The sequence below is a fragment of the Zingiber officinale genome, chromosome 2A (genome assembly GCF_018446385.1).
Source record: "Zingiber officinale cultivar Zhangliang chromosome 2A, Zo_v1.1, whole genome shotgun sequence".
Lineage (NCBI taxonomy): Eukaryota > Viridiplantae > Streptophyta > Magnoliopsida > Zingiberales > Zingiberaceae > Zingiber > Zingiber officinale.
In genome coordinates, this window is record NC_055988.1 from 129,435,978 (window position 1) to 129,455,828 (window position 19,851).

The following is a 19,851-nucleotide window of genomic DNA, read 5'->3' on the forward strand; positions in this document are numbered from 1 at the left end:
TTTTCTCAAATGAGAAATATTTGAGAAGTCGGATTTACTTGGTAAGTAGATAAATCAAAGGGAGGATGTTTACCCTTGTAATTAGTTAATGAGAAAAAAATTTTAAAGATTGATTTTTGTGTATGCATATTGTGTTTTGGATTTTGTTTTTTAATTGGCACTAGTTAGTCGACTAATCTTGCAATCAGTTCAGTCCCATAAAAAAATTTTATCAATCATTAAAGTAAATCAAAAAATATTCATACCAGATAATTTATCAGTCAAATATTCTTAGATCAATAATCTATTATAAAAAATTTATTCGTTAATTCATCGAGACTGGATCCTTATATATCTGAAAAAATTAAAAAGATGATCCAAAAGCATGTTTTGGATTTATCGATAGATGAATTGGTAGAAAATCATCTACTTCTCATATTAATTAGGCAAAGTCTAGATATTAATTGGTAGAAAATCTATTTTTGAAGTCAGATTGAAGTAAAAATAAATTATAAAATAAAATACATTCAAGAGTTTGACTTTTGCAAGTTGTGCTCCCACCAACTTAGGAGGAAAGTCAACAAGCCTGGAGACAGATTACCATTTAAAAGAGAAAATAAGCAATGGAAATATTCACTCTAATATCATACTATTAAAGAGAAATTCAGAAAAGAGAGGAGGAAAGTTCAATGCTGATACAATCTTAACCCTAAATCACCTTGTTTGAAACTAATATTTAAAATTTAATTAATAAATCTATCACAAACTTCATAAGTAACATCTGAAACTATTCAAATCCATCTTTCATATATACTCCATAACTCTGCTTGGAATTCCTTCCCTTTTACTGCACCATGTCTTTCACTTACCAATTTATCTTCACCACGTCCACGTCATTTTTCAGAATTGTCATGAACATATCTTGGTAAAATTCAACTGTTTCAATCTTCTTTTAATTGCTTTGTTCCACTACAACATAGAAGCAAGCACCTCTTATACATATCAGGATGCATAACATATAATCTTATCGAAATTTGCATGGCTCTAATGATCATCTTGTCACTTCTGATAGTTCCCATATCCTTATTGTGCCATCGTCGCTAGCTGAAGCAAGAATCCGAGGTTCCTGCAAAATTTAACCGGATGACGCTGTCAAAGGCTGGAGTCTTAGGGTAAACTGTAGATGCCTCTGAATATATTAGGGGTATACGAGTGTTAACCTTGGGATTCCATTGCACTGAGTTTATGTCCATCTCGTGTGCCTTTTCCTTCTTCAGCAGAATCTTGTAATTTGGTTTAGCATCCTGAAACCAGATTTATACATAGATTTCGTTGCCTTGTAATAAATGATTGCTACATTAAGTGAATGCCGACAATTTCAGGAAAAGAAATATATCAATAGCATGAGCAAGTAGTGCGTCGATATACACATGTCAACATTTGAAATGAATTTCCAGATGAGGGTGATATAAAAAAACAAAAACCTGCAGATTGTATATGCTCACTTATAACTCGGATAAGTTTGGCAACAACTGGATATGATACTGGGCATTGATAAAGCAAAAGCTTCGGAAACAACTGGAACCATGGCCTGTGATACATTTTCATGCTGTACAGAGAGGTTGAGTTATTTTTCAGCTTGTCTAATACTTTTTTTTTCAAAAAAAAAAGGAAAAAAAAAAGAGGTTTTAATTGATTATATGTATTTGAAGTCTGCTAATTTCCTATATGATAGTCAATTTGATATCTAGAAATGAGGAAAATAAAAAAAGAGACAGCGGGTGAAAGAGAGGAATAGCTAAAAGAGAACCCAGGATGATGTTGGAACTTGGAACCAAGTACTATGTGGACCAATGGAGGAGATTCCTTTCGGATCGGAAGGGCTTTAGTCATGGAAAGTATTTGTAGGTGCAGAAAAACTAATACAGTAGCTGCTCATTCACAGTACGAGGGTTTGATAAACTGAAACAACTTCAGGGCTGTTCTTGCATGTACTGTGGATTTTTCACCAAAAATGAAACTAGAGATTCAGAATCAATTCTTAATAGAAAAAACCCCTTTGACATTAGAGATGGATTAGTGTAGGGAATAGGGAAGTGAATATAATCCATAGTAAATTGATAAAAACTGCACTGTGAGAAAGAGAGAATATTTAATTCAAGCAAGCACATGAATTAGACTCTGTTATTCTGAAGAAAAATTATCATACAGAAAAACAATGGAGGGGAATTAAAAGTACCGAAATCTCTTTGCTCTCATAAAAGAGACATATGGTGTCATCACCTGCTCCACTAGCAATCACATCCTCCCTGCATTTAGATACATACTCATCACGCACTGTGACATTTCTTCAGTGAAGGGATAAACTGCATGCTGTGTGATATATAACAGTTTACTTAAACAGCAAATCAGGACTTATAACTGGTAAGTCTGATAAGAGCATAACATTGTCTCCAATCTTATTACACGGTACCTAGGAAATGGAGTGGGGCATGTTAGAAGGGGTTCCAAACACTGCAATGCTCCCTCACCTTAACTTCAAAATTCATGTCATCACTGACAGGACGAGCAACAGAATGCCACCATCATTTAAGTAATGGAATTATAGGTAAAAGATATTACCCTATTGCTTTATTGAAACAAAAAAGATTAATAACAAATGAAATTGTCCATGGGATAGTCTTATAAAATCAGAAAAAAAAAAACTTTAGCACCGCTGTATTGAATTTCAATCTCTAATATCAGTGATTCGTTGTTAGGTTGTGTTTGGTAAAGCAGTGAGGAAGCACTTTGGATGTAAAAGTTTTTTGCTTTGGATATTCTAAAACAACCTTGAGAAAGTTCTTATGAAAACAACAGTCAGCTTTTGCTTCAAGAAAGTATCACATGCATGTAAGTATAGAAGGAACCATCACCCAACTATCTAGGCAGGTTGGATTGAGCTGTCCTTTGACATCATTGGAATTGAGAGCATCACAGAATAATAAGTCACATCATCCCTTTAATTCCAGATGATCAAGTTAAATACATTAAAACATGCTTAACTAAGGACCTTGCATCTAAATGTCTAGTGTTTTGAGTTGGATTTAGATTAATTAGGCTTCTCTCTGATGAGTCTGTCTCTCACCTCTAGGATATTGGGACAGAGGGGACAAAGATAAGAGTCACACCACCTCCTTCCTATCCTTCCTATGAAGTTAAGTGAAACTCTGCTTAAATATTGAAGGGCTTTCACCTAAATACCTTTGGCATTCTGAGGGATCCTCTAGGGCTTCTACAATATCAAATATCCCAAAAATCTAACTAACATAAGCAATATTTTCTATCTCCTTTTATACATATTCTCTTCACCGCTACTACATTCTTGACATGACAATCATAAAATCAATTCCTTTAGATTATTGAGTCGATTACCAAAGAAAGCATTGCATATAATTTGATTAGATAATAATAATTAAGTATTTCAAAAAAAAAGAATAATAATAGCAAAAATCTAAGTATAAAATGTTAGTATTTAATTACAACTATAATTTATTTAAAATATATCATTTTTTATAATGTACTAATCCTTTATTGTCAAAATTTTCAAATAAATAGTATGAAATAAGAAACTAAAATATATTATTGCTGAATCAATTATGCACTTTTTCGTATTTCCAATGTTAGCATTTATTATAGTTTCCTAGTCATCAAGCCTTTGCCTCAACTATTTGGGGTCAGCTACATGATCTTAGCCCTTCATTAATTATACCATCAGTAATTAAAATTAATTAAATTATTTTTATTACATATGACTAATGCACACTCTTTCTACTTCTTACTCCTAGTTTAATAGATTCAACTCTTCAACTTTAGAATCTATCAGTTGGAGTTTAAACATGTTTATAATTTCATCATATTTTTCACATTTCATTATCTATTGGAGAAACACCTAATTGCTTTTGACTATTTCTATATTTTATTTAGGTTTTTGTGAACTCGGCATGTTCCTCTTTAATCCAATTCCGTTAACTTTTTGTATGTGTTGCTTCCTTACAGGTACCGTGGTTTGTGCTAGTTAATAAAACATTCCCTTTAGCCTAAGGAGAATATAATAACTACACATGACTTTAAAAAAATCCTCTCTACATTGACTGCAATCTTACACTATAAAAAATCTTTTTCCTTTTATTAGGCTTACTTAAACGCAACTTGGGGCAAGGTAGAAATTGTCACTAATAATCTTTTGGTCCTTCATAAGCCAATAAAAAAGTATTCTCAATGCATTTTTTTTTTAAAAAAAAACATATGTAGTATGAAATATGTTTGCAGAAATTAAAATAAAAGTTCACTTTATAATTGAGATTAGTTAATCATATAATGTGGTTGTAATATAATTAATAAGTTATGAGAACAACGAAACCTAGAAACAAACATAGATAGAGAGTAGGTTTTAGTGCTGGACAATGCTGAGTTTTTAATTTCTATTAGTTGGGACAACAATTCCTCCCTTGTTAGTTTTAACCATAGTGTTTTAATATTTTAGCAATGCAATTTAAATTAGAAATTTGTGTTGGATCTCTTACTTGAGTGTGCAGGATTGATTCATGAGGATTGAAGTTTGAGGTGGTCAAACTTAGATGATTGACTTTAGGGATTGAATGTGAACCATATGGAGAACTTTGAACTCATGGATAATTATCAAGGTTGACACAAGCAAAGACCCTTGTGTTTGATTGTTATAATCTTGGGTTTACTTCATGTAGATTGATCATTAAAAGGAATTAATTTCTAGGTAGAGTTTGTTGTCTAAGGAGCTTCATCTTAAGCCTTAGAGGGTGTTCCTGAATTATGTTTCTGTCGACGGCTCATACCTTGGATCCTAGAGATGCTTATGACGCTCATAAATTGACTAAAAAGTGGTTGCTGGACATGCTCCAATGAACTAAAGCATTACCCCAATCAACTAGAGCATTACCTCAATCAACTAGGATTGAGTGAGTATTGAAATAACTAGAATTGCGTTGACACAACTTCCTCTCTAGAAAAATAGGCTGATCAAACTTCAATGTTAGTCGACCAACATTCTACAAAATTGAATGTTGAGTCTATAAAAAATGGGATAGGTTCCATCTATGGTCATTGGCCTCCTAAAAGGATTTACTTCATCTTTGGAAAAATGTGCCAACCAAGATTCCGACTAATTGAACATTGAGTCTCCGACAATTATATTTTGATGTTGGTGGACTAAAGTTAGTTTTTGGTCAACCAACGCGCCAATAAAAGACTATAAATAATAGTTTTTGGTGGAACTTTTAGCATAAAGGCTTAAAAGAAAACATCTTTAATACTCAAGTGTCAAAAGGAAAGTAAGAGGCTTTAGTAAGAAATGCAAGATTTCATCTTTGGAATTGAAGCTCTCTTAGGTAGCATTCTACTCACTTGGAGTTAAATTATTAACTATAATTGAGGTTGAGTTTTATATTATATCATTCGCTAAAAGGTCTCTATCAATCTATCAATGACCAGAGCTCGTCTAGGATAATCAAGGTAAGTTGTAGAGTGTGAGCAAGGCCTCGATGTTTTAGATAGAGGATATCTATACTAAAGGTTTCTTAATGTCAGGAAAAATCTAAATCAAGAGTTGACTAGACTATAGAGGAGTATAATCGAGGTTGTTTTCCCGAATACTTTGTATCTAGTCATTGTGAGGAGTTCTAGAATCGTATCATACTTCTAGAGGCTTAGTCTACTGCCACATTTAAAGAAGTAAATTAATGGATTTAAGGGTGGCATACTTAAGTATCATAAGTCATGGAGTATGAGTGGGGTCTCTGACTTACATTATATCACGTTGCTACCGTGTATTCCATTAGTTTTATTATTTTTGCTGCATATTATCATTTTGATATTATTCACACATGTTATTTAATCGCTGTGTTTATAGAGTTTTGTAATTTGTGACAATCAAAATAAACATGTGTCGTTTATTCACTTCACCCCTCTAGTCAAACTAGTAGCGTAGAGTGCTAACATTTTTGATTCCAATGAAAAGGAACCAAGGCAACAGACAGAGTGGAGGTTGGTTAAATGGATAACTTCTGCTATTCACTTGAATGTAATTATTGAAGGAATCAGACAAAGAAAGAAAGAACTCTGAGAATACAATTTTACAGTGAGGGAAAAAAAGGTGTATGCAGAAGTTGATTATACTTCAATGTCTTTCTCCACATATGCATAGAACAGTTGCCTTCGTTTGTACCCACCACATGTGAGCAGCCCACATCTTTATCTCGTTGACCTCTTTCACAATGAACCTCAACTAGAGTAGGTCCAACTACATCTCCACACCCGTCAACCTCCTCAACAATTACCCTTCGCTGTAGTAGATCCAATTGCATTTCCTCCTTATCGACCTTCATCAATTCAAGCCTCCATCAGAGAAAATCCTATTGTGTCTTCTCCTTGTTGACCTCTTCCACTATGAACCTTCATAGAACTTCTCCCTCGACTTTGGTGTTGAACCATCAAGAAGAAGCATTAATATCAAAGTAGAAAGAAAAAGGGAGAACACTTGATTCTTCTATACATCAAAATGCAATGACATTTTTCTCTTCCCCTTCTCATTACCCAAGTAAACAATATGTATCCCTTCTCTCACCACCTCCTCTCTCTCCACCTTCCCTTCTCCCATTCTCCTCCTTGCACTCTAACTACCCTCCATGGGAGTAAAAGTCCCTCAGAGAATTAGTCTGTAGCATTAGTCCCATAAGCAATATTATCAAGGACTGTGAATGAGATTTGTAAGCTCATATCACTTAGATATAAGGGCTAATATTAACTTGGAATGATATTTGTAAGCTCGTATGACTTAGATATGAGGGCTAATATTAACTTGGTTTATGAATTTTGGATGAAAAATAGGGCCTAATATGGTTCTTTCATCTAACTAGGTTATCGGTACCAAAGCAAATATGATCCTAGACATCATAATATGTTTGGAAGACTTGCCCATATGATAGCTAAGCCTCATATGTTGTCAAATAGAGATGATTCAGGGTTATGAGTTAAAACTAACAATTTAATGCGATCAAACCTTCAGCGAGATTGTAATACTCTAGTTGCTTTATATGAAGAGTTATAGGTTAATGAAGTGATTTCTAAGCTTAGATGTAATGGACTAGTATTAAACTAGGCTTGAGCAATGGGTGGGCTTGGTTGGGCCTAATAAGTTAAATTGGTCAGTTATCTCATTTTCTCTCATTTGATTGTCATTACAATTCTTATCCTTCTATCTTCTATGTTTGGAACCAATGAATTCAATGAAACAAAGGAGTAATAGATCAAACCTCGACCTATATCATAAATAACATTTGAAGACATTGGAGACACGGTTGTCTTGTCATGGTCTTTACTCAATTATTCCTGAACTTTCTAATTCAATAATAGACTAGTCAATCAGTTGAGTATAATGGTAATCAACTTCAAAGGTGGAATTCCATAATCCCGCCGTTTCTGATGGCATTATCAAATCCCAAATCTTTAGGTAGTTGGGAGTTCTTCCCAGTTTGTTGTATGGCGGCAATATATCTACGTCAATAGCAGACTAATCAATCAGTTGTGAGTATAATAGTAATCTACTATCAAAAGTGGAATTCCATAATCCAACCATTTCTGATGGAATCGTCAAATCCTAAATTTTTAGGTAGTTGGAGTTCCTCTCAGTTTGCTGTATTGCGACAAAGTATTTCACTGAAACTAATATTTCAATTCCAAGAGTAGATGAGAAACCAGTAAGAAATGAAGCAAAAAAGTTAGTCTTGGTTATACCTGTTAGAGAGTGTTATTGTTATCTAAAGCAAAAAAATAAATGCTGCAAACTTATACGTTGTATTTTGCAATGTAACAATGAATGACCAAGACGATTTTGACAAAGGAGAAAGTAAAAAAGAAAAATAGGCGTGTGGTTCGTCCAAGATATCTGCACTGGTATAGCAAATTTGATCCTTGCAAGAAAATCAAGTTGGTACCTTGACCAATGCACAGTAAATATTGTTCGATCATGGTAGCCAGGAAATGTACATAGGTGTTTCCTGAAGAAGAAAAAACTCATCAGCCAGAAAGGATACATAGGCGTTTCCTGAACTAAAGACATTTGAAATTCAAATAATTGAAATATTTCGTGAAGTAATGCTCAGTCTAGACACCAAAATAAAACTTATGCAGTAGATTATAACAAAGAAAAATGATGAAGCCAATCTGCATACAACTATAAGCTGGAGAGATTTTGGTTTGAATAGATTACACAGAAAACAAAATTGTGTGTTCCAGTCCAAAACGAGATTTCCCTGATAGTGATAGGAAATTATAAACAACTATCAGACCAGACAAATAACATATCGAATAAATACAACATTGAGCTCTATCACATACTATATCATTATCTATATTTAAATAAATTTTATCCTAATTTATTATTACTAACCAAGTCTTTTTTTATCTACCTCTTCTTCGTTTGATGTGCATATTTATCATAATTTCACATCACCAAACTCAAGCATTTATTGGTCATCTAAGCACATGTTTGTAACATCTTAATGTATCTCTTGGAGTTTTCCCTTAGTAGATGCAGCCCCAACTTTCTTTTATTTCTTATCCTGTCCATTCTCGTATGTCCACACATCCGTCTTAACATCCTCACCTCTGCAACTCTCATTTTCTACTCATGTGCTCTAGTTATAACCCAACAGTCAATTCCATATAACTTAGCAGGTCTAACTGTCATTTTATAAAACTTCCCTTTATATTTTAGGGGTACTTTACGATCACATAGAACACGTCTCTTTCATTTCAATCATCTTGTTTGTATTCTATGGAAGACATCTTTCTCAATCCCTTCATCTCATAGCTTAAAATCTCGAGTCGTATCAGAGTTTCGGTCTATGATTTGAGCAATACAATTTCAGTACCGTATCGTGTCGTGTCAATATGGTTTTGATATTTTTTTAAAGATAAAATATTTAAAAATATTAAAAATAAATTTTAAAAAAAGAAAAAAAAAATATGGAATCATAATTCTCTAATATGATAAATAAATAAATTATTATATATTTTTTAAATTAAAATAAATAAAATATATAATTAATGAGATAATTTAATTATGATTTAATTAAGCCTATTTAGATTATCCCTATCATAACTATGAGTTGACTAAGTTTATTAACATAAGGTTTAATTAAAAAAAAATCCAACCCCCACATCTCACAACACCCCTCTATCGTATCGACGAGGTCGCACAACCCCTCCGTCACGGCCAACGATCATGCGACCCCTCTACCACAGCTGATGAGTTTGCGCGATCCCTCCACCATTGCCAAGGAGGTCGCGCGATCCCTCCGCCGCAACTGACAGGGTCGCGCAACCCCTCTGCTGTGGTCGCAGGCCTCATGCCGGGCGTGCCAATGTCGGTCTATGAGCAGAACAAAATGTTTCACCCATTTTGTCCGATACAACACGAGATTTCAAACTATGTTCCATCTTTTTGCAAAAATGAACTTAAATACTTAAAACTCTCAGTTCCACACAACTCGTCATCTTCTAACTTAACAATTATCTCATTACGTCTAATATTGTTAAACTTAAATTTCATATATTCTATTTTTATTCTACTACACCTAAAACCTTTCGCTTCCAGTGTTTCCCGCCAAAATTCGAGTATAGCATTTACTCCTTCACGTGTTTAATCTAACAAAACAATATCATCTATAATCAACATGCACCATGATATCATGTCTTGGATGTGTCTAATGAGTTCGTCCATGATTAATGTAAAACAGATAGGGACTTAGAGCTGATTCTTGATGTAAATGCTTCGGTTATTATGCATGAAATATTCACTCTTGTCGTTACATCCACGTACATATTTTTAATTAGTTCAATATAGGCTATATACTAACATCTTTCTTTTCTAGAATTCTCCATATAATTTACTCTATCATAACATTTTTCTAACGAATATCATGTGTAGATCTTGTTTTTATTCTTGATATTTTTCAATTAGTTGCCGGAGAAAATGTATAGCTTATATTGTCGACTTTCCAGCATGAATCTAAATGCTTCGGTTATTATGCATGAAATATTCACTCTTGTTGTTACATCCACGTACATATTTTTAATTAGTTCAATATAGGCTATATACTAACATCTCTCTTTTCTAGAATTCTCCATATAATTTCTCTTGAGACTCTATCATAACATTTTTCTAACGAATATCATGTGTAGATCTTGTTTTTATTCTTGATATTTTTCAATTAGTTGCAGGAGAAAATGTATAGCTTATATTGTCGACCTTCCAGCATGAATCTAAATGCTTCGGTTATTATGCATGAAATATTCACTCTTGTTGTTACATCCACGTACATATTTTTAATTAGTTCAATATAGGCTATATACTAACATCTCTCTTTTCTAGAATTCTCCATATAATTTCTCTTGAGACTCTATCATAACATTTTTCTAACGAATATCATGTGTAGATCTTGTTTTTATTCTTGATATTTTTCAATTAGTTGCCGGAGAAAATGTATAGCTTATATTGTCGACCTTCCAGCATGAATCTAAAATTGATTTTCGATCACCGTCGTCTCCTTAATTTTTTATATTATTTTTTCCAAAGTTTCATGATATAACTCATTAGTTTAATACCTATAATTTACACAATTTTGTGCGTCTCTTTTATTCTTATATAAAGAAACTAGAGTACTTACCCTCCATTGATCAGATATTTTTTTCATTTTCAATATCAAGTTAAATAACTTTGTAAGTCAATACATTGTTTCCCTAGACACTTTCATACCTATCCAACTACTTTTTCATTTTACATTTCATTTAAAACTTGTTCTACTTCTGACGTTTAAATTCTACGATAAAAATTTAAATTTGTATACTCATTTAACCAACTTAAATTACCTAAATTAAGTTGATCACCTAAAACTTCATTAATAAGTTAAAGAAAATACCTCTTCCGCCGCTCTTTTATTTACTCATCCTTTACTAGTGACATATTACATTCACCTTTAATATATCTTATTTGAATAAGATCTCTTGTCTTTCTCTCTCTCGCTTTAGTTATTCTGTAAATGTCTCTTTTGTATCAAATTTTCGATATAAGCATTCAAAAGTTCCATTCTTAACTTTCTTAGCCTCTTTCTCGGATATTGTATATTTTTTAAAGTTTTTCTCATTCTTACAAGTATATAATACCTTATATATTGTTCGTTTTTCCTTTACTTTCTCCTGAACTTTCTCATTCCACCATCAAAATTCTTTCCTTGGTGGTGCACGTCCCTTTGACTCACTGAGTACACTCCTGGCTACTATTTTCAACTTTACTACCATTTTATCTTATGTCGTATTTGAGTCATCGTAAATAATATGGTTTGCTTCCCACCCTTTAACTTCCTTAATTTAGGAGTCGTGTATATTTTCCTTCTATTGATATTATATTTGAAACGTATATGTTTTCATAATACCTTATAGTTAAGTTTTCTCTAGAATGACCTTGCAATCTTTACAAATATTTATATCCTTCTTCCTAACCATAAGAAAGTCAATTTGTGATTTATTATTCCCAACGTGATCAAGTGTTCTTCTCTTTTCTTAAAAAAACGTATTAGCTAGTATAAAGTCATATTTTATCGCAAAATCCAATATAATTTTTCCTTTTTATTTATTGTTCCAAACTCATAACCCTCATGCACCTTATCATAGTTCTCATTTTTCACTCTTATACGCTCATTTAGATCTCCTCCTATTAGAATCATTTCATTTGGCAGAATGTTTTATAACACCTCATCTAGATCGTCCCAAAACCTAGATTTGGTTTTTCATCTAATTTTACTTGAGATGTATATATGTTAATTACGTTAATAATTTTTTTCATCACTACTATCTTGAGAGCTATAATCCTATCCTCCTTTTTAACTACTCGTATAACTTCATCATTTAATGAACTATCTACAATAATACCTATTCCATTTCTTATTTTAGTCATTCTACCATAACTTAAAACCGGAGTTCTCGATCATATTTGTATTGTCTCCTACAAATTTTGTCTCTTGTAAACACAAAATACTAATTCTCTTCTAATCATTGTATCTACTACCTTCATTGTTTTACCAGTGAATGTTCCTATGTTCCAAGTTCCAAATCTTAGACCATTAACTTTTCTATTATATTTGTTCTTATCCAACCTACGGTGTGAGAACTCTTGCATATTTAACACTACACCCGAGTTCTCATAGAGATATAGCAGTCGTCGCCAAGACGCTATAGTCGAACCCTGTAATGCGTTCATTCCAAGGAACAACCTAACATTAACATAATAATTTGATGGATTCATTCATTAGCACAATAGTTTGTCAAATCACGATCTAGATCGTAGGATCCGGAAGCACTAAATTGATCCGGAATCGACTGATATCAAGTTTTGTAGTAGAATCGAAACAGGATCAATCGATCTTACGTTACAAACGATCCGGATGCGGCACCAGAACCACGCGTCCTCATTCGCGTCTCGGTGGGCAGCGACAGCGGATGGGATGTGCAGGCATGCGCAAGGAGGCAACGCCGGTGGCTTGCGGAAGGGGAGGTGTGAGGATGCATCTCCGATGGTTCTCCAACCGCTCGCAATGGGGAAAAGGGGAGCAACGACGGCCAGCGGTGAGCACCTCGCATGGGTGAGGTCGTGAGGGGAGCAATGGCAGTGAGCGCCTCGCACGGGTGAGGGGAGAGGAGAACAATGACAAGTGACGAGTGAACTTTAGGTTTTTTAGGTTTTTAGGTTTTTAATTGAAGCATTAGTTAATTAATTCAATCAACTCTCAACTTAAATAAGATAGTTTAAAAAGACTTTCTCAAATCCTGATCAAGTTATCCTATTAAAATATATAATTAAAATTTAAAATAAATTTTATTTATTTATTATATATATTTTTGACCTACTATTGCAATAATATTATGAATATTAATTTGATTAAATTTATTTTAAACGGAATTTTAATCAAATATCAAATTGATTTGGTCTTTATTGATCATCCTATCAAATACTAAATTAAATTTTATGAGATTTTGCTAGAATCGTATGATTCTACTATTCGATCCCAACCAATCTGATTCTGAGCCAAATCGATTCTGCATAGGATCATGATCCTACAAACTATGGATAGGACATACAACACCATTTGCTATAGTTGTACTATCAACCTCCAATTATATCACTTAATGTAGAATTGGAATGAAGACACAATACAAGAAGAAAAACAATTAAGCAAAAGAACAAGATCAGAAAAATCAGAAGGTCAAACATTTCTCACCATTTTCCAACAAGTGATTTTGTTATGACCTGAAATTTATCTAAAGATTTATCATTAAATAGAAGTGTTAATTAATTTTTAGTGATTGGATTTGAGGTTAAATTGAATTGTTGAGTTTAGGGCTGATTTTGATGAAACAAGCCTTGATTGGGGTTCAATTTGAGGCTCGTTTGGGACTCTAGGTTATGGTTAAGTAGGGATCGAGTTGGATTTTCTTTGGGCTCAGACTGAATCCCAATTATATCCCATTTTCGTGTTTTACGACTGAACTACTGTTGGTCTAAATTGACCCAGTCAGTTTGTGGTTAGTTAAAAGTTTACTTGAGTTTTTCTTTCCCTTTGTGTCGTAGTCTCCCTAACTTCCTCATGTTCCCCTACCACCCAGGATGAGCCCCATCTCACTACACCTTACCAATAAGTATTGCTATATCCTTCCCCACATGATCTCTCTCTCATCATTTTCTTTCTCTCACGAGATCCAACATTTCTTACCTATCATTCAAGTGTGCTTGTCTTGCTCCCTATAAGTATCCAACTATGATCCTCCCCAAGGAGCAAAGGAGATGGGCATTCAATCTTTTCCCTTCATTATGAGGATTATCCTCATAAAAGATTGTGGCATAACCAAACAAATAATAGGATTACTAACTTCAATGTGGCTAAGAAGGGCAAATTAGGATGACAAAAATGGAACATGCCAATTAGAGCATAACTTGATTAAGACTTAGGCCGTGTTTCCTACAAAGGAAGGAAGCAACTAGGGAAATAAAAGATAGAAAAATTATAAAAAAAGAATTGTGAAATATTTTCCATCTATTTGTTCCCTTAGTGAGAAAGAAAGAAGGTGAAAAAAAAACTTTATTTATTAGAAACATAAAAAATAATAATGAAAATAGATTTAAAAGGAAAACATTTTTGAATTTTCATAAGTTTGGATTTGAGCTTCATTGCATGTAACAGTGACTTTTCCATTCAAATCAAATGCAACTAATATAAACTAAAGCAATATTTCTTTTATTTTTCATATCTCCATTAGTCAGCCAAAGGAAATGAACGAAAAGTGTTGCTAGAAAAAACTTTTTGTCACTTTATTTCATTCTTGGTTTCCTTCTGTTGTAAAAAAACACACCCTTGAAGTTGAATGCCCTTCAAGTTGAATGGTAAAAGTTTGTCTAATGATGAGGTATTTATAAGAGAACGAATACAAAAGAATTCAAAAAGTAAAAAAAAAACAAGCCATGTGATATAGAGCTCTAGCCCATTGGGGTAGCCACGAGGCCCCAATGCACATTAGTTAGATGGCAACCCATGTATCAAAACGATACACTTTTGCTAGTAAACTTGGCTTTTGTGTTTCACCATAATACAAAAGATATAATTAGTGATAACTTAAAGTTGTTAAATTTTTTTTTAGTTGACACCACATATCCAGCTTACGCCGACTAATCATAGGAGACTGGCCCAGCCATATGAAAGTTTTTCACCGGCCACCAAGTAAATCGGGAAGCGCTCACAACAGGCGGACCATCAACCAAGCATTCTTAGGTCAACCACTTATTAAGAAAAATTTATCCGTTAATTCGCCGAAGCTGAGACTCGATCCTATACTTAGGAAACTAAGAAGGCACCCTGCCACTGCACCAATGCCCTGGGGCTTAAAGTTGTTAATTGATGTTATCAAAAAGTTGTTAAATGGTGTTACTTTAAGTAGATAATTAGTGTAGACTTAAAGCTTATTAATCTTCATCAATATCCTTATTGGGGAATGTTATCCATGCACATCTAATATTGACCTATTGCCATCTGTTCTCACTTCTATTGTTGTTTGCTTTGGCCTCCAATTATAGGTTTATTGCCAAGTCAATCTCACCTATCAATGTTCTTTCACATTTTAGCTTGAGATATGTGTTAAGTTAGTTTACACGGATAGTTCTTCAGATCATGCATCAAATGACGTCTATCATTCAGTAGACCAAACTTGGATGGGGTGTGGTAGACTTTATGCCAATAAAGTTCCTTCAGTTAAGGATGAGTGACACATGGTGAGATTATAACCATGAAACATCAATAGATATTCAACAAAAAAGTAATGACTACAGCCACAGGAAAATATATCTCACCAAAGTTTGCAGCTATCAGTATCCCCATTCATTCCCTGTAGGTTGCTTGAGGTATCCCATATCTTCAATGTAAGATCATCACTTCAAGACCAAAGTAAATTGATCTGTCAACAATTCCAGACAATATAACTAGGCAGGTTATTAGCTGCATACCTGCAAGTAACCATTCTATCCCCCGCTGAGTTGAAAGATAGTGCCCAGACCGTAGATGTATGACCACTGAGAAGCACCAAAATACAAGGAACAACAAACTGTAAGCCCCTTTCACCATAATTTTCAAAAGTACTTGGAAGTTATAACCTGTAAATACTTCTAAATATATATCTAGCGACAGTTCTGACTCTTGATAAAACTCAATTAAGGATTATGATTCATGTAGCTGATCCCAAATAGTTGGCACAATCCCACCTTAATGATGATGATGACGACGACGACAACATAGAAACAAAAGTGCTTCTGAAAAGCAACCATTTGCATTTCAAGTAATGAATTATTTAGTTAATAGACTCTTATATAGATCCCGTGTCCACTCTGGTTCAGTAATTGACTGTAACAAACCTAAGTTTGCCATTGACAAGTTGCAATATATTATTATATGATGAAGTTGATGATCAGACTACAAGATAAACCTAGGTTTACCGTGCACATGTCTCTCGTTTAGGTGTTTCAGGAATCTTGGCTACCAAATATCCATTTGCTTTGAATAAGAACTACATTTTGAACATGACTTTAAATTAAACACTGTTAGTGCCACAATCACTTTATAATTTGATGCACCATGATGGCATGAAAAATAAAAGGCATTCGACATTGACACTTTAAATATTAGCAATGTTACTATTAGCTAAATGCAAAATCTCAATAGATAGATGTGGAAGGATATGAAAATGGAAGTTGAATGGCCAAACAACCTTTTGGTTGTTTATTATCTCTACAAGACATTTGATCATCAAGTGACTCAATAGCAGCATGAAGAACACTTAACTGTTTTAAGAATTTTCTCTCAACTGATTATGAGAAAATCAAGTTGGCAATTGAGGAATTTACTTCGGCACTGTAAGAGAACAATCTTTTAAGTGATTTGTCAAAGATCCAGCTGAAGATGAACTATTTTATTGTGCAAAATCTAGAGCAGCTAATAAAATAAAATTTGTTCTGAAAAGATCAAATTGGAAAGCATTGGACTGATTAAGGACTATGTTTCTTTAACCAGTTCTACATGGCGTTGATTCGCTGAGTATCATAGCTTAAGTTTTAATGATCATGATAAAGTTCAGAAAATATCAAATTGGAAAGCATTGGACTAATTATCAAGCTTTGAGTTCCACAGTTATAATTGACTGGTGTCTGTGACAGCAGCAAGAACAAATTGTTTGAGATAATCTAAAACAATCAGAACACTAGATAAGACTAACTACAGATTTCAGTACCTGCTAATTTCATCAATTGTTTGCACACAGTTCCAGTCATCACCACCACCATCCTCTGCCCAGACCTAACAACCACACCATGACTAAACTTTGGCCAATAAGTAATAATTGCCAGAAGTTGACTTGATCTCATATTTACTAATAGAAGGAAATAACATCACTTGATTTGCAATTCTATACCTTGACGGAGTTATCATAGCTGACAGAAACTAAAATATCCAAAAACGGATGCCATTGAACCATCTTAACATCCTGTGTATGACCTTGTAATACTGAAACACACTCAAACTCAGAGCTGGGCAGCATTTCCCAGATCCAAACAGTTTTATCTCGACTACATGTAGCAAGCAATGATCCAGAGGCATTCCAAGAAACGCTCTTCACTTCATTTTCATGACCCTAAGAATGGAATAAAGAAATAAACAAGATGTCGTGATTAATTTTTCAAAATGTCTAATTCTGAAGAAAAACTAGAGGTTGTAGCATAAGTGAAACTTTAGAATATCAAATGTGTGTTTAATTGGTCTTTACCTCTAACGTTGCAATGCATTCAAAGTCACCACTAATATGTCTCCATATGGCAGTTGTAGCATCAAAACTTGCAGTAGCTAATAACTTTCCACAAGGGGACCAAGCACAAGATCTAACTGTACGAGTATGGCTATCTTCAAGAACAGCCTATTATAATGAAAATAGGTTAATTAAGTGCAAGCAGAGCAGAGACGTTTCTTCAGTAGGTTACTCAAATACAATAATCAGCGTGATAAAGCAGGAAAAAAAACAGAATTTAAATGTATCCAAACAAGCATGATGCATGCCTCTATTTCAGTGAAAACATGGAGTTCGAATTCAGTTTAGGATGGCAGAAAATAGATAATCAAAATGGGTTTCCTAATAATATATAATTTTATTTTAAGTGAGGATTTGGGAGACAAATGTTGACTAAAACAAAGGAACGAAAAATTTGATAAAAAAAAAAGGTTAGAAATCATAGACAAACAATAAAAGCGCTGAGCGCTTAAATTTTAAATCAATTAGTATAATAGAAGTTGGATTTTCAGAGATTTGCGACAACTTCTTACCAAGAGGATGTGTAATATTAAAAGTTGAATGGAAGCTTAACAAAGCATTTATTAGTTGAATCACATGAGGAGTGGCATGCTATTGTACTGGTCTCCATCATTCGTTTTCCTTAAAACAAAGTAGAAGACACTATTGCCTCACGAATCTATATATCTAAGAGTGAGCATGTGCATGTGCTTGCGCATATTTGTATGCTGCAGAAATTTCTTATTAAATTCAAATACTGAGACCAATTTTACAAATGAATTTTAGCCAGTGTTCTTTCTTGTTGTGTTAGACAAATAAAAAACTTAGGTACATTTGGACTACAGTAATGCAACATGAAGAAATCTGAATTTCCAAAATAAGATTTTTTTTTTTTTTTTTTATTTAGATAGTCTACTAGAATGTACAGATTTAAAGTACAAGTTTATACTATCCAATGCAGTGCAATGTGATTGTATCGCATTACATGAATACCTGAGTCAAAACCCCAAAAGAATTTAACACAAGTATCGACCTGGAAGATTTGGTTTTTTCCAATTTAGGTAAGAATAAAGATCAAATTTCTTATTTTAAGGGTGACATCCTTGCATATGCTAACTGCCTTTTTCAAGGGCATAACCAAGTCATAGATGTGTTATTTTAAATTTTAGTAATTTGCAGCTTGTTATTTATTGAATTGTATAACAAGTCTTGATTAAAGTTGGATTGGGCCAAGCTATAAGTTTCTCAAATTGAGTCAAACCTTGTTATTTTTAATTATTTACATATATATTTTATTTTATTTATTTTTATATGAGTTGATATAAATTGTCTTTGGTTTAAAGTTTCAAAATCTGCAATCCTACCCACCTAATTAAATTGTGTCCAACATTATTACGCAAACCAATACTGCATGCTTGTACTAAAACTCAACTAAAATTTGAAGATTGAAACGGCATGTTTGAGTTATTTAACCAATCAAAACAGATTGTATCCATAGCATAGAGAGAGATATAGGTACACAGAGATACATCTAGAGAGAGTGTAGCGAAAAAGAATCAATGTAACTCGATGTCAATGAACAATTGCCTCCGAAATCCGATCACACAGGCCCATACCTAACGCTGCATCTTAAAGGCTAATAGAGCACAACTATCCCCAAATGAGTAAAAATTCGATTTTGACCTAATCAAAATTACCAAAATCTGTCCTTTGAGGAATCCAACTGCTGCGAAAAAAGAAATCAAACCTTGCAAACCCAGGATCCAGAAGTCCCTTGCTGCCAGATCCTGACGGTCTTGTCGGCGCCGCAGGAGGCCAGCATGGGCGGGGCGGTGGAGTCCGGGTTCCACGCGACGTTCCACACTCTATCGGAGTGGCCTTCCAGCTTCTGGATCTCCCGCATCTCCATATGTCGGTCATCAGATAGCTCCATTGATACGATGATCCCCGCGGAAGTCGGAGATAGATTGAGGACAATAGACTGCGGAATCGGACTCGAGGCTCGAGAGATAGACTGTTCAAATTTAATTTTGCACCCCACAAAATCTTTATTTGAAAAAAAAATACTTTTCGGATTTTCAAATATGTTGAAATATCCTCAAAAGTTTTTTAGTTTTTATGGGTAAAAAATTTTTAAAATTCAAAGAGCGACCTTAGTTTTTTAAAATTATCATATGTCCCAACCCCATCAATCCCTATAAAATAACACAACTGTCCTATAACATTATTATCTCTATCACACACGTTAAATTCTAAATCGATCAAGTACATTATAACAACTACTATAATATAAATATTATTAAACAAAACAAGTCAAGTAGTAGTAGCTACAAAATATAAATATTATATAAATAGATTAAATCAGTATTATTTTTTATAGTTATTAAAAATGTTATAGTAATTATATTTCGTAGTTGTTAC

General features: G+C 33.6%; 1 protein-coding gene across 1 annotated transcript; it reads right to left on the reverse strand.

The window, feature by feature from the left end:
* Positions 1-596: 596 nt before the first annotated feature.
* LOC122042308 (protein CIA1-like) lies at positions 597-19,453 on the reverse strand. The gene is made up of 10 exons (XM_042602344.1): positions 19,178-19,453; positions 17,413-17,559; positions 17,062-17,280; positions 16,882-16,946; positions 15,605-15,670; positions 15,452-15,532; positions 7,989-8,051; positions 2,219-2,288; positions 1,200-1,283; positions 597-1,105 (listed from the first exon to the last, which is right to left on the reverse strand). The coding sequence occupies exons 1-10, from the start codon at positions 19,361-19,363 to the stop codon at positions 1,031-1,033; spliced, it is 1,056 nt and encodes a 351-aa protein (XP_042458278.1). The 5' UTR covers positions 19,364-19,453; the 3' UTR covers positions 597-1,030.
* Positions 19,454-19,851: the final 398 nt, after the last annotated feature.

Bases quoted from the DNA above. Each gene is read 5' to 3' on its own strand.
- LOC122042308 (XM_042602344.1), bottom strand. From the start codon at position 19,363: ATGGAGCTATCTGATGACCGACATATGGAGATGCGGGAGATCCAGAAG. The intron at 17,281-17,412 runs GTAAAGACCAAT...TTCCATTCTTAG, and splicing joins AATGCATTGCAACGTTAGAG to GGTCATGAAAATGAAGTGAA. The intron at 1,284-2,218 runs GTACTTTTAATT...ATCTGGTTTCAG, and splicing joins ATGAGAGCAAAGAGATTTCG to GATGCTAAACCAAATTACAA.